The following is a 16,294-nucleotide window of genomic DNA, read 5'->3' on the forward strand; positions in this document are numbered from 1 at the left end:
GCAAAAGGGTTCTTCAGGAATAATATCCTTCCAATTAAACAGCTTGCCTTTTTTACTTTATCATCATTAACTTTCTGGCTTCCAAATGAGATTCCAAAGGCAGTGTATATATTGAAAAGAACACTATATTAAAGTTAAAAAACCTAAGTTCAAATCCTGGCTCTATATTTTTACTACTTGTGTGATCTTGGGCATATATGTAATTCTCTGGGCCTCATCTTCTTCACTGGTGGAATCAAGGAAGTGGACTAATATAATCCAATATTTTCAGAGTACAGGTTAGCTTTTTTATTTGAAAAATGAGGAAAAACATGACTCATGTTAAAATATGTTTAATAGGAATGTGTATGTATAGCCTTTATCAGACTGCATGCCATCTTGGGAAGGGAGAGGGGAAGGGAGGGAGAGAAAAATTTAAAACTCAAAATCTCATGGAAGTGATTGTTGATAAATCAAAATAAATTGATAAAAATTAAAAAAAAAAAAGAAAAATGAGGAAAAGATAGTATTTCAACCCCAAAGCTGGATTTTTAGCATTTATATAAACAATTCTACCATTTTGGTCCAATTTTATAAATTTAAGAATTAGTAGGACCAGTAAATACATTTGTTCCATACCTCACAGCTTTTGTGAACATGCATGTTTTTCAACATTCAACAAAAACTTATTACTCACCAATGTCTGTAAAGCATCATCTTGTACAACAAATTCATTTCTCAGGCACTGCAGCACCATTCTTTTCAATTCATTCCCACTAGAAAAATCTGCCTAAACTACAACTACTCGGCAAAAGAAAACGACATGCAAAAAGATGAAGGAATATGAAAGAAAAAGAATGGGAAGCAAAATGTCATCTTTTTTCTACCAGTGGATTCATTTAATAACAGTAATGATGATGATGATGATGATGATAGCAGCTACCATTTATACAGTACTTACTGTGCGATAGGCACTGTGGCAGGAGCTTGACAAATATTATCTCATTTGATCCTCAGAAAACCTTTGGAGGCAGATGCTATTATTATCATCCCCATTTTACAGCGGAAGAAACTGAGGCAAATAGAGGCTACATGACTTGCCCAAGATTACATAGTCATTTTACTGGACAAATCATGACTAAAGTATGGCTCAATTCTATTTCATCTCTCATTCTTGAAAGGTGAAACTGTGATCTTGAGCAGTACATTAATTATGGACATATCTTTCCTGATATCATTAATTTATGCAATGAAAACACATAATGCTAGAAAAAAAAAGTTACAAGAGTCAGTTCGCTCTGTGAAAATGAAACTTTCTATGTCCCATGGAATTAGCTAAAATTGAATTTGACCTTCAGAACATTAAATCCACTTAAAAGTTTCCCAGCTTCCTTTGGAAGCTAATTAGCCAATACATACAGACAAAAAAAAAGAATTTTATCCCAACCTTTGGTGTGTAGTAAAGAAGAATTTTACTTGGTAGATCTGGCATTTCAAATTCTGGGGATTTCCAAGGGCTTAAGCAGTTTGGACCTGAAAAAAAAATCACTACATTTCACATTCTTACTGACTGATATTTTTCCAGGTAGGCTCTCTGTAACATAACATATAAACATGTTCCTCACACAACACACCATTTTCCCAGCTCTATCCCTTTTCATGGACCTCCTCCCATGACAGGAGTACTCTCTCTCCTCACTTCCATCACCTGGCTTACTTCAAGACTCAGAATAATCCCACCTTCTTTCTGTAAGAGGCCTTTCCTGGTTCCACCTCCCTCTATGCTTCCTGCCCCCAGCTCCTAGTGTCTTCCTTCTGGGATAACCTCCTGCTTATGCTGGATATCACCTCCCCACAGAAGGAGAACACCCTGAGGGCAGACCATGTTTTTGCTTTTCTTTGCATTCCCAGTACTTAGCAGAGTACTGCTCTTTGTAAACATCTAATATATGCTTGCTGACCTACTTGTGTACTCCACAAAAGATGAACTGAAAGTAAAGACCTTTTAGCAGCTCAAATGGAGGCAAGACTGCTGGTAAGCAGGGGAGCTACAAAGGCGTCTAGTTTGGGGTTGTGTTCTTATATCCTTTTTTATTCAAACCCAAGAAAAGTTCACTCTAATAATGTCAACAGATTCCTTGATCGCTAAACCTACTGATGACCCTAAGTGTGCTGAGTATCATGAACATCTCTCTAAATTCCAGTTTAACTTGATGTTCTTTTGGGTCCCCCCCCCCACTTTTTTTAGTCCAGATCTACAATTTCATCAGTCCATGGACCTCCCTCCCCTACACAGACAGATCAGTAGCTCCTGTACCTTACTGTCTTAGTGAAGTGCCTTGAATTCTGAAAGGCTAAGGGTCCAGAATACAATGCCACTGAGAGGTGACATAACTTGTCCATGGACATGTAGCTCACAAGTATTAGAAGCAGGATTTGAACCAGATTTCACTGCCTTCTCTTTAGATTACAAATGTCCTTTAAGTATTCCACGTTTTCAATTAATGGTGAGATTTTTTTTTCATTCTTTTTTTTAATTTATTTTTTTATTAATTTATTTTGATTTATCAACAATCACTTCCATATGCTTTTGAGTTTAAAATGTTTCTCTCCCTTCCTCCCTACCACCTTCCCCCAAGATGGTGCACAATGTGATATAGGATATATATATATATATACATATATATATATACACACACACACACACACACACATTCTTATTAAACATATTTTAACATTGGTCATGTTGAAAGTAAAAATTAGAACCAATAGGAGGAACTACCAGAAAGAGGAAACAAAACTCAACAGAAGAGAAAGAAAAATAGCAAATAGTATGCTTCGATCTGCATTCAAATTCCACAGTTCTTTCTTTGGATGTGGATAGCATTTTCCATCACGAGACCTTTGGAGATGTCTTAGATCTTTGTATTGCTGGGAAGGGTTAAGTTTATCAATATTAGTCATCGTACAATGTGGCTATTATTGTGTAGAATATTCTCTTGGTTCTGTTCATTTCACTTAGCATCAGACCATACAAGTCTTTCCAGGTTTTTCTGAGTCGGCCTGTTCATAGAAATTTAGCACAATAGTATTCCATCACATTCATATGCCACAACTTGCTCAGTCATTCCCCAATTGATGGGCATCCTCTCAATGTCTAATTCTTTGCCACCACAAAAAGAGCTGCTATGAATATTTTTGTACATGTGGGTCCTTTTCCCATTTGTATGATCTCTTTGGAATATAGCCCGAGAAGTGCTATTGCTGGGTCAAAAGGTATGCACATTTTTATAGTCCTTTGGGCATAGTTCCAAATTGCTCTCCAAAATGGTTGGATCATTTCACAACTCCACCAACAATGCATTAGTGTTCCAATTTTCCCATATCTTCTCCAACATTTATCATTTTCCTGTTCTGTCATGTTGGCCAATCTGATAAGTGTGATGTGGTACTCTCAGAGTTGTTTTGATTTGCATTTCTCTAATCAACAGTGATTTAGAGTATTTTTTCATATGACTATAGATGGCTTTAATTTCTTTATCTGAGAACTACCTGTTCATATCCTTTGATAATAATGGGATTTTAATACCAATTTTGAAAATTCTCATCTGCCTCAAAAGCCATTTGCTATTTAAATATCTCAGAATTTGACCGGATATTCTGAATATAATACTTTAATTAGTGATATTACATAATATAAACTTTTGGACAAAAGACAATTCTAGGTAAAATTTTTCAAGTAGGCAAGGGTTCAAAAGTAAGAATAACTGTCTTCAAAATGAGACCCAAATATAACCAATGCAGGAATTTGTTTTGCCTGACTATGCATGTTTTTAACAGTGATTTCTATTTTCTTGTTTCCTCAATCTATATGTGGAGAGAAGGGAGGAGAGAGAAATTAAGGAAAAGAGAATGTGTGTATCTTTGTGAAAACAAAATAAAATTTAATTTTAAAAATATAATTTAAAAATGAGACCCAAAAGAGAACAGAAAGATTACTCCCTTTATCTTAAATATGGAATTTCAAATTCTAATACCTCATCATGAATTCTTCAGTTACATGAATTTATATGCACTAAAAGTATGTTTTCTAACACAGAATTATGCATATGTTTTGTTTAATTTACTGTTAAATACAGTATGATAGAATATTTTTCTTAAAAAAAGATACAGTTTTTTTACTTTTGAATACCTATAACATGAAAGTATATCATCATCCATTAAGTGTCTGATGCCACGGAGGTGACCCTGTGTTCTTGAAGATAATGCCAGAAAACTGCAAACTAGAAAAAACTCACAAGGTGGAAAGGCTTGAGTACAGAACAAGCAAAAGGTTATATGTTCCAAGGCAGAACAATAACAAAGTTCTAAGAGGTTCCTTTACAAAGGATTGGTCAGGAGCAGCTAGGTGGCACAGTGAATAGAGCCCTAGACTCAGGAATACCTGAGTTCAAATCCAGCCTCAGACACTTGACACTTACTAGCTGTGTGACCCTGGGCAAGTCACTTAACCCCACTGCCTCACCAAAAAACAAAAAACAAAGAAAACCACAAAGGACTGGTCACCAAGTGATTGGGATTTTGGGCCACAATAGCTCATTAAACTGTCTCCTAAGGCATCATGGAGGAGGCAGTTACCCATATAGATGAAAGCATGGCTTGCTGAAGTATTGCTGAATGCCTAGCTCTGATTAGGTATACTATTGAAGGGGTGGGAGATAAGTACTACAATGCTGTGTGTCTTTCTATACTCACCTGCCAAATATAACAATTTCACCTGAGGAGGATGCAGAGCTTCATGGAAGATGATTACTGACCCAAGTTGACCCTCTAGAGATGTTGGACATCCCCATTCACTATCCTGAGTCCCAGCTGAAATTAACTTGGTTAGCAACTCTGATTTTTCAGGTGTTGCTCCCCAGGAGGCTGAAGCCAGAATTCCACCAAATGATGTTCGATGAGGAGTAATTGGAGAGGAAAAAGGTGGGTCTGGGATTTGGGATGGAGGGGGTGTGGTTGTCCTTTGTCCAGCTGAGCCAATACAACATGAAGTAAAAGGCTAAGAAAAAAAATAAGAAAATATGTTTATTACAAAACTTTCAAAATTATCATTTAAATAATTAAAATCAAATATAGCCAAAACATCAAAACAATATCAAATAACCATATTTACAATTAAAAACTTCAAAGGGCTTTAATTTTATGTTATTCTAAAATAGAAGCAGAAATACGATTTTTCTAACCTTTGTCATTAGGAACATGAAGGTAAATAAAAAAGATATAAACAAACTCATAGGAAAAACTTGAGAAGTCTTCTAATACCCAAATTCCTTGTCTTCAACAAGGAATATACTTTACTACCAGTCAGAAAGATGGGAAACTCAAAGTGTATACTGATATATTAATTTTCAGAAATGGTCAATGTATGGGTTTGTTTTGCGATTTGGAGGACTAGCAATAGATGCCAAAAAAAAAAGAGGAAAAACGGGGAAAAGGTCAGTGTAACATTTTTTAGAAAATCCACAGAAGAAAACAGAAGGAGGTTCAGAAGGACACCAACAAGCAGGGCAACTTTGACACTAACATGTTGAATTGTTTTCTAAATTAAAGATTTATACACACATACACGCACACATACATATACACATACACATATATACATACACTAACATATACACAATGTATATGTGTGTACATACACACACACATATATATGTATATATATATATAAAAATATATATATAAAAATATATATAAAATAGAGAATCATGGTTTCATATGCAACCATTTTTTTCTGTTCTGTATATGGAAAAGTCCTATTTGGTAATGCCTGTCAATAACAACAAAAAAATTTTTTTTTAATGAGAATACATTTAAATTAACTCAGACAAATAAAAACTTGCAAGAAGATGGTTCCACAATGCTTCTAGACTCTGTTTATCACCACTGTTTAGCAAATTTTAAGTATAATACAATGATTTAAGTTGAACTAGTCTGTAGAACAGTTTGGTTACCACCCTCTAGGAGCCCTTTGTAAACATCCTTCAACAAGCATTCATTAAGCACCTGGGCTGGTGAGGCAAGGCAAAATCGTAAGAGTCTCTGACCTCAGGGAATCTAATGAGAAGAAAACACACTCATCTATATCATCGGTATATACAACACAGACACAAAGTCACCCTGGGAGGAATTTTTGTGCACAAGCTGGTATTTTACTTGAATGTTGAGGGTAACCAAAGACTCCAAGTGGAGGGGAAGAAGAGAAGCATTTCAGCTATGGGAGATAGCCAACACAAAGGCCCAGAGAGGGCAGTAATGTCGAACAAGGTTGGAACAACAGTAAAAGGCCGGGTGCTGAAGCTCTGTGAATGCCACTGGAGTTTACATTTCAGGATCAAATATAAACTGGCATGTAGGAATCCACTGGAGTTCACTGAGTAGACTGTGAGAAGAAAAAGACCTACATTTTAAGAAAATCACTTTGGCATCTCGAGTGAGGAGATACTTGAGCAGGAAGATCAATTAGGAGGCTACTGAAACAATACAGGCAAGAGGGGATGAGGGTCTAAAACAGAGTTGGTGCCTGTGTCAGTGGAGGGAAGGGAACATATAGGGATATAGGTGGGAGGAGGAATAAGCATTTATTAAGCACCTACTATGTTTCAGGCACAATGCTAAGTGTTTTATATCATCTCATTTGACCTTGGCAACAACCCTGGGAAGTAGCTGCTATTATTAGCCCCATTTCGAAGTTGAGGAAATGGAGGCAAACAGCTTAAGTGCCATAGTTATTTTCCCATGGTTAGTTATGATAGAATAGTGGAATCTGACAGCATCTTACTGTGTGCATATAATAAAACAGTAATCAAGTCACTGAGAATATAACCTCAGAATAAAAAAAAGAAATAACACTCAGATTAAATTGAAACTCCTCAGCAAATACTTTAGAACTTCCTCCATTAACTGCTGCTATAGGCCTTTGATAGAGTAAATTTGCTCTATGTACTTACTTCATTCATTGCAGGAAACCTGAGAGGGGCAGAAACCTTCTGCTGTCCATTGACATAGATATAGACAAGACTCTGACCAAAGGGTCTTTTTCCAGGCATGTGAACAATGGTTATGTTGTGCTGATTAAACAAAAAACAGTCAATTAGGGTACCTTTTATATTTTATGCATTTAAAACTTTCAAATAGTTTTAAAGTATTCTAAAAAGCAAAAAGTTTGTGCCATCTTTAAAAATTTATATATATATATATATATCTCTAACAATGATTATAAAAGTTGCTCAGATCAGGAAAAAATATCTTCCTATACAATTCTAAGAGAATACTTGTGTATTTCCTGGAAATAGACAGGAACAAAGTATACTTTTCAACATCTTCAGCATGATTTGCAAACATTCAATAAAAAGCAACAGACTTCATCTTTAATGATTTTTGCTCTTTTATTCTTTATATTTCAACATAAGAACTACAATCCTCCTGCAGAAATCTTCATTATCATTTCCATTTAGAAATTATTATGGTCCTTTGAACAGGATGGCAACATAACTTTCATTCTAAAAAGTCACAATAGGCACAAGCACTCAATAGAACTTTTGAGTAGCTGTGTTAATAAAAAATTCTAACCACATTAAGAGTTAAAAACAAAGAGTTCCAACGAAAGGAATACTTTCAAGATGATCTGGTCACATCTTGTACATGGTTAAGCATTTGGTTTGTTTCATTTTTTAAATAAAGTTTCTTTTGCAAACAAAGAAATATTTTAGTAAAGTTACATTTGACAGGGAGGGGAGAACTCTGTGTGTGAAAAAACTTTAGAAACAGACCAATGATGCTTGTTAAAAGTGAAAGAGACAAGAGCAAACTGCACAATGAAATTCTGGAACCCAATAAAACTGCAAAGAGTCACAATGTATTTTTCTAAACATTGTTAAAAGTAGACGGAAAAGAATTAATTTTCACTCAATAATTCTTTCCAAGAAATTAATAAAGGGCTGTCTGATGCCTGATAAAGCCAAATCAGGACAAAAATTACTCATACTGCCTCAACATAGCACTAATTATGTATGTGAAAATTCAAAGAGCATAAGGATCTGTTTACAAATGCAGATGGTGTATATAATTCCTGAAATACAGGCATCCGAAAGCTGAGCTCCTGGAACCTTACCCAGAGGGAGTCACAGAAACTGTGGTCGGGAAGCATGACAGTTGCGTACTCTCTCTTGGTGCACACAGCCACCACTAATACTCCAGAAGAAGTCAGAAAGGCTTCAAAGCCCATGCCACCTGCTGTAAAAAAGCTATTAAAAAAAAAAGAGAGAGAAATATTCCAGTTTAAATTATATTTCACTGTCATCAATCCCTATTAGTCCTCACATAACAAAAAAGGTTCTGATATGTTAATCCCAATTTTATTTTATTTTTTGGTGAGGGAGGACTGGACTTGTGATTTCATTGGAATAGGGAATGCCAAAAAGGGAATTCCTTCTACCAATGCAAGTCAGCACCTGCTTTGCAAGTTAAGTCCTAGGAAACCACCTGGGTCAGTGGCCCATGGTCACATGGCCAGGACCTGTCAGAGGTCTTCCTGACCTTGAGGTCAGTGGATGATATTAAGTGGATGATATTAAACAGTCTATACATTAAGCCATGTTGCTGCTTTTTAACATTACACACTGAAAAGGCATTTTAATAAATGAATGGCTTAATAATTAGAAGCTCTTAAACTGATGTATTTCAAAATTCAAATGCCTTGGAAAGCATGCCAAAGCATAATATTCAACAACTTTTACGAGTGAGTACCTGTATAGTTGTTTTCTCTTCCCTCCCTTGTTAGAGATTCCGGTATTCAACTGATCCTGGTCTAGGCAAAGCCAAGCACTGAAGGAAAAGGCAGACCCTGGCCATTTCTGAATGGATGGTACAGAAATACCTGCCATACTATGAGACAAATTAAAATACTGCAGCGCACTCTCTAAAGTTTGCTTGCGAGCCATTGCCAGGATTGCACGCAAAACAGGAATGGTATAAGAATGGATCTTCTTGGATTCATCTGTTCTCAGAAGTCTTATTAATCTGTGGAGCTCTTCAGAGCTCATTGACTGACTCCCCAAAGAACCAAGGAGAGTGATCAGGTTCTCAGCACAAGTACAATGAAGAGAAGAATGGGAAGCCAGGGTATCAATGATCCTGAGACCCATGTTATTATTGACACAAGTAGTTCGACTCTGTCTATTAAGAGAACAAATTCGCTTCAACCAGTCAGAGATGAATATCTGTAGGTCATGTGATTCTAGTTCTGCAAGCCACTGGATAAGCAGCAATAAGGGTTGGACATTGCTAATGCCCAAAATCCCAACAGATGTGTGGTCCCCTTCTACAGCCTAGGAAGAAAAATCATAAGTTATAAATTCTGATAAGGCAGTAGTTTAACATCTACCAGCAAAGAGAAAATTTTAAATAACTCACCATATTCATAAGTTCTTTTAGCAATTCCAGTGAAGGTTGACCAAGGGATTTTAATACCTCATACATATGTGCATAACCAATTCGTTCTTTAAACACTTCCTGAAAAAAAAAACACAACAGTTTAAGCATATTAACAGAAAAAGGAGAGATAGCAACAGGTAGAAGCTGGACATGAAATCAGGAAAACCTGGGTTCAAATTCTGCCTCTAAGATTAACTTGCTCTATGACTATGGACATGTCACTAAGCTCAGTTTCTTAATCTGTAAAATATGAATTATATCAGGAATACTTGCATCACAAACTATAGCAGGAATAAAATTAGATAATATATATAAAGTGTTGTGCAAACCTTCAAGTGCTATTGCCAGTTTGTCATCAATGTGAAAGGAAAGTGTATTCTTCCTGAATAAGTTAATTTTTTATACTCTGAAACACATAGTATTTATTATAAGAATATTCCTGAATTTCCAATTACTATAACCTACAAAAAAATCAAAGTCCAAAATATATGGTAAAATATAATTCATAATGCAGGTCATAAAAATTCAATCAATTAGTGCAAAGTATAAATTGTAGACTACTTTGGACTCCCTCCTCTCCAACCTGGTCTTTATATAGCTGTCAAAATAATCTTCCTAAAGGACAAGTCCAACACTATATGATGCTCCTACTCAAAAATCTAATTCAAATGGTTCCTGATTGCCTATAGAATAAAGTACAAACTCTTCTGTTTGATATTTACCACCTTCCATATTCTAACTCTAGCCTACCTTTCCCAACCTATTCTGCATTGCCCTTCGCACACACTATGCTCCCACCAAACAGGCCTACCTGCTTTTTCTTCTCAGGCCTCTGTGCCTTGGGGGACAAGCTGTCCCCAATGCCAAGAACAGGCTTCTTATTCACCTTCATCTCTTAGATTTCTTAGCTTTCTTTCTATAAGCCTCACTCAGTGGCTACCTCCTAAGAGGAGCCTTTCTAAAATGCCCCTCCATTGTCTGTACTTTTCCTTGAAATTATATTTTGTTTGTTTACATGTTGTATACCCCAGCAGAGTGTAAGCTCCTTAAGGGCTGATTACAGTGTTTTGCACAGAGTAGGCACTTAATCAATGCCTGTAGAACTGAGACCTTTTTTTTCTCCTCAATCTAAGTTTCTCCTCACTCTGAGTTTTCCAACTAGGCAAAACTGCTGGAGACTCTCCCAGAAAATTGTCTCGGGTTGAAGGTGGTGAATGAGGTAGCTTAAATCAGCTCTAATAATAAAAGCAGAAGGTAGTGTCCCAGTAACTCAAAAAGGTTCAGCAAGTAACTAGTCTTATGGTCTTGAATAAATCATTTCACCTCACTGAGTCTGTTTATCTTTAAAAAGTAGACATTGGTCTCAATTGCCTTGAAGATTCTTTGCAGCGCAAAGACTCCGTGATCGTCAGACATGTTCTAGATCCAGTCACGTTCCTAGCAATTGGGGAGATAAAGAATACACTAGGACCTGACTACAATGCTATCTGTGGAGGCTATGCTTCAAGACTAACTTTATAACAACTTCTGGGGTATTGGATGGAGGCTGTGAGTGATCCACTTTATACCAAATACCATTTTATGGTATAGTCATGACAAAGTTCCTATGAACCAGAATGTTACACATACCATTATGGAAATACAATTATTAGGGAATACAAAGGAAGTGTGAGGGTGAGATGAGGTTTTTGGAGAAGGCAAGTATCGATCCACATGCCAAATCAGTTTGGACTGATGTCTGTCTCCTAAGGTGTCATAAAATACTGTTTGGCATTTTGAGTTCCTCACAACTAGCCCATTCTTACCTTTCCAATCTTCTTATACTTTGCACCTCTAAACACACGTAATGATCGAGCTATACTGGCTAGCTATTGCCCCTCGTACCTGTCCTCCACACCTGGAAAGCTCTTCTCCCTCACTTCTACATCCTAAGTTCCATGGTCTCCTTCAAGACTCAGCTCAAATCCCATCTTCTGCAGAAGACATTTCCCAGTTCCCCTTACACTTCATATATCTAATACATACAGAGTTATTTGCATGTTATCTCCCCCATTGAAATGTAAGCTTATGAGGGGAAAGAACCATGTTTTTGCCTTTTTTTTGTATCCCTAGAGTTTGCACAGTTCCTGGTAGTAAGAGCTTAATAAATGTTTGTTGAATAATTACCATCTAACTTCCTGCTGTCCCTAAATTATTCCATGCTGTTCTGTGAACTGTGACTCTTGGTTTTTACTACACAGTTGACTCACCTCAGTATATTGTGTTTCTTATATAGTACTTTGTGATACAGAGGGATAAGAAATGTTACATGGAAAGCCAGAACGAACATTAGATTTGAAGTCTGAAGATGGGGGTTTATTTCCTGGCTTTGTCTCCTAACTAGCAGTGTGACCTTCCCTAAATCTTATGATTATAAAAATCTTATGATAAGAATATAACGTTGTTTGCCCTACCTCTTTCATGGGATTGTTGTACAGACTAAATAAGACTAAGTCAAAGTGCTTAGCAACCATAAATATTAATTATTATAAGTTATGAAATAGAAATTATGTGCTATTCATATAAATATTGTTATAATTTTACAAATGAACTTAAAACACCTTAGCAGCCGGAGATTTGTTCATCACTGCTGTTAGGGCCTGAATGGTAGATATAGCCAAACAATCCAACTGTTCTTGAAATACCTACAATGAGAGAAAACAAACAATGTCCAACACAAACAAGCTAAAGTTTAAGCTCAACTGTAGCTAAGAAGAACTGTGTTCTTCCAACAGTGTGGGGAAAAAAACCAATTATTGAACATGCATCACATTCCTCCCCCAGTGACATGGACTTAAGGACATCATAACCTGAAAGAAAATTCACTTACTAAGCAAAAAAAAAAGAAAAAAGAAAAAAGAAAAAAAAGTAAGGCTTATATCAGGAAGAAGTCTACATTCACATAGTAAAGTGCTTGATGGACAAAATCTAAGATTCACTCATGCTTTTAATGGACAATCTCAATAGGGAGGTATGTGTACAATTTTAAAAAATCTATTATGCTATCATTTCCACTTAAAATTATACATTTCTGAGTTTAATTTTACCAAAAAAAGTAACTAAAAACATCATAACTGCTGAGTTTATAGATCCCATATTTTTAATTAATGATATAGCATTTCTGTATAAAAATCAACTAATCTTAACATGAAAGCAAAAAATCATGTATTTGCAAATAAAATGCAGAATTTCAAACAGTTGAGAAGCATGCAGGCTTTTTTGATGGCATACAAATGTTGTTCATACCTTTGATATTAAAATGGTTCATGCCAAAAGTTGAATGTTTTAATAATAATAAACAAGTGTCATAAATTTCCATCAATCATTAGGCCACTTTAAAGACGTGGGTATGTTCATTTCAGTGTATTGCACTTTATCAATAAATACCGGGAAGGAGAAGCTACATCAGTCTTAATAACAATTCTCAATTATGAAAGCATAGTATGGGAGTTAATAAAGTCTAAAGAATTATCATACCTAAAAGCTGCTTTTAGGGATCAGGCAAGTCACTGAATTGAGCCTAAAACAGTTATACTACTAGCAGGTTCTTTTATTCCTCCTGCCCCCCAAATAGTTTTGACATTGAGGGGACAGTCTAAAATACCGCTATTTTAGAGGAGGCTGTCCACTTAAACATGAATTTCAATCAGTCCAGGTCTCCATAAAATGACATAAGACACTGAAACCTCCTTATACCATCATTTGCATTTAAAGCAGAATATCACAGCATCTCGAAGTTGGAAGGTAACTGAGAAGTAATAAGGTAGGACTTGAACTCTATTCCAAAGGGGTTAGTTAATGGAGAGTACAAAGGACTTCATGATAAGGTGACTTCAGCAATGAGAAAGTACTAAAATATATTTTAGGAGTTAACACCTGCAAATTAATTTCAAAATTTTCCCTATGAGAAATATTACTTCAACTCTGAAATTCCTTTTTTCCAATCAACATTTTATAAAAGGAAAATTATTTATCACATACCAGTAAATACGCACATTAGGACAAGAACAATATAAAAGCACCAAATACTATGTCTATCACAATCTAACATTTTAGAGACAAAAATTGTGATGTCTATCTAAGAATGTATCTAAGTACATTCTTATATGCAGGTTTTTCTTACTGAACTACAAAATATTATAAAAGCAAAAATAATAAGTTATGGATTTGCCATTTTATTCATCTGGAACTAAATTTTTATAAATAAAAATTCAAGTTCTATGTTGTATTAATAAAAAAGATTCTAGAGATCAAATTCTTCCCTTCCTCCCAGATTCATTATGTCCACTGAATAATGATGCTCATCACTTAACAAGAAGCAAAGAATCAACACATAAAATAATCACACAGATTCACAAAGCCCTAAGACCCCAATACACCACAATACTTAGAAAAGAAAGCCAGTGCCGCTCCACCCCCCGCCCCCCATCACCCCCCCACAAAAAAAAAGGAAATTAAATCACCACTAGGTTGATAGTATTGGTATTGGGATCCTATTCCTGTACTTATCTCTTCAAAACTGAAAAAAATGAAAGATGTAAACTATAACAATATTAAAGATACTTCAAATTTTAAATATTTTTGTATCTTTTTAAATTAAAAAAAAACTCTTTAAAAATATTACTTGAAACAGATAATGTTCAATATAGCAAACTCCTTTCGTTTAAGACAATAGAGTCAAAGTACAGGAAGAGGTATTCCCATTGACTATTTCTGGATTTGAGCTTAAGCAAGATGCAGACTTTGTAGATACCTGGTCCTCATTCATTTCTGTCAGTAATTTGTTGGCAAGATCTTTCTCGTTCTTGTCTGCCACCTTACTGTTAGCATTTAAAAACAGCTGTTAAAAACAGAGACAAGAATAATGGAGAAAAGAACATTAAATATATGAGCTACAAGCTGAAGTGTGAATACTTGGATTAGATAGGCTTCAAATTCTGCTAAATTAAATCCAAGAGTGCACACTACTGAATTCTTTCATTTTCAGAAATTACTTAAAAACTTTTTTTCAAATTTCTGATTAGCAATTTTAATATTAATTTATACTTAAAATTCCCATGATAAATATGATTAATTTCTATCTCAGAATTCAAAAGAGCTAAAAAAAAACTAACATAATATAAGAAGAGTCAGCAGGGTGAATAAAGGCTTCAGAAAAAAAACCCAACAATATATTAATGATATAAAAAGTTTATATTGGATAAAGGAGCAATAGTTAAAAAAAAAACCTTAAAAGAAACAATCTTTGAGATGCAGATACTCAAAGAAGGTTTAAAACAAATTCAGGTAGTCACTGTTTCTATCCACCTGGTATTTAATTGCTCTGGTCATTAAATACTGTCTAAAATAAATTCCTACAAATTTGCTTTGCAGAGTCCACACTGCTACTGCTGGGCAGTATTTTGGGGTGAGAGTAGATGAGAGAAAATGAATTAGCTATGCCAGTAGCCAACTTAAAGGGGAAAAAAAAGCCTAGAGGTTTTTACCCAAGCATTCATCCGTGCCTAAGACAAAGAAAGCATGCCCCTCCACACTCTTTAAACACACATCCCTCCAGTAACTTCTCATCTCCTCCACAACTGCTTGGGGTCGGATTGGAAAGTAGTTTGGGGAGAAAGTATGGAGAGGAAAAATAAAAAGGTCAATAAAAAGATTACACTTAAGAGGCCCTCCTTCTCCAAAACCTTATGACAAAAATCCTGAATAAAGTACTATTCCAGCATCTCTCTCTCTCTCACACGCACACACGCACACACACACACACGCACACACACATGCACGCACACATATGTCTTTATACATATACACAAGTATTCTTTTTTAAAGAAGTGATCTCAACTTCCAGTACCATTTTAAAATTAGTAATGGTGGTGATCTTATAATTGGCAAGATGGAAGAGTATTTCCCCCAAATCTGTCCAACCCAAAAACCTTGGAAAAAAAGGATTATGTACCAGATAGAGAGTATCTAAAGCCAAATTCACAAGTTAAAAAGACAAAAACATTTCAAAAGGTAAAAAAAAACTTCATGAAACAACAACTTAAATGCTTAGAATTCCCACTTGGAGTCCCCACCCCCGAATCACTAATATTTGTTAGGCATAAGCCAACTTCTAAGTTTGTACTTCAGGGATCAGCTCTGTAGGGTCCCTGGCCAGTTTCCTCCACAGCTGTGACAGTCTGAAGTTTCCAGGAGTGGGGAACCTACAGCCTTCGAGGCCACATGAGGCCCTTTGACTGAATCCAAACTTCACAGAACAAATCCCCTTAATAAAAGGATTTGTTCTGTAAAACTTGGACTCAGTCAAAACGCCACATCCAAGGACCTAGAAGTTAAGTTGGCCTCAGGTTTCCCATCTTTGGAATTATACTCCTCCCTCCCTACTCTACTGATTTTTTCCACTCAAAGGAAAAGGGAAACCAAGTAGGGAAAGCAAAAGATAGGGGGCACTGCAGAGTTATCTAGAAAAAAAAGTTTCTTTGCACAAGTAAAGAAGACTGGAAACTCTGCTAAAGTCAATCTTCTATCCCCATTCCCAGTTTAGTCTGGGCAGGGACCCAGTCTGGACCCCCCCCACCACCACACAAACGATCTCAGGCAAGAAGAAGGAAGGATCTGTATATCTCTGAAAGAATGGACCAAAAAAGGAAGAGGGAAACAAGAAAGAAGAACCTATAAGAAAAAGGCTTTAAGATAAAAAGTTCAAGGGACAATAACTGAATCTATGCCGGACTTAAAAGCAGATAAACCAAAAGAGAAATACATAAACACCGAAGAGGGA

The 16,294-nt window shown here is 35.8% G+C and overlaps 1 protein-coding gene across 9 annotated transcripts in view; it reads right to left on the reverse strand.

Moving 5' to 3' along the window:
- Window positions 1-16,294, reverse strand: part of NBEAL1 (neurobeachin like 1) — a 184,542-nt gene that overhangs the window by 89,322 nt on the left and 78,926 nt on the right. For 7 of the 9 annotated variants that reach the window (XM_027873645.1, XM_027873639.1, XM_027873637.1 and 4 more), the window contains exons 11-18: window positions 14,267-14,353; window positions 12,075-12,158; window positions 9,454-9,552; window positions 8,788-9,368; window positions 8,153-8,285; window positions 6,990-7,109; window positions 4,735-5,038; window positions 1,427-1,512 (exon numbers count right to left, since the gene is read on the reverse strand). In XM_027873645.1, coding sequence (XP_027729446.1) covers window positions 1,427-1,512; window positions 4,735-5,038; window positions 6,990-7,109; window positions 8,153-8,285; window positions 8,788-9,368; window positions 9,454-9,552; window positions 12,075-12,158; window positions 14,267-14,353 — 1,494 coding nt within the window. The remainder of the gene's footprint in view (window positions 1-1,426; window positions 1,513-4,734; window positions 5,039-6,989; window positions 7,110-8,152; window positions 8,286-8,787; window positions 9,369-9,453; window positions 9,553-12,074; window positions 12,159-14,266; window positions 14,354-16,294) is intronic. The other 2 variants (XM_027873643.1, XM_027873642.1) reach the window with 1 other exon arrangement.

This window comes from Vombatus ursinus, unplaced genomic scaffold, assembly GCF_900497805.2.
Source record: "Vombatus ursinus unplaced genomic scaffold, bare-nosed wombat genome assembly UNPS02014802.1, whole genome shotgun sequence".
NCBI classification, from domain to species: Eukaryota; Metazoa; Chordata; class Mammalia; order Diprotodontia; family Vombatidae; genus Vombatus; species Vombatus ursinus.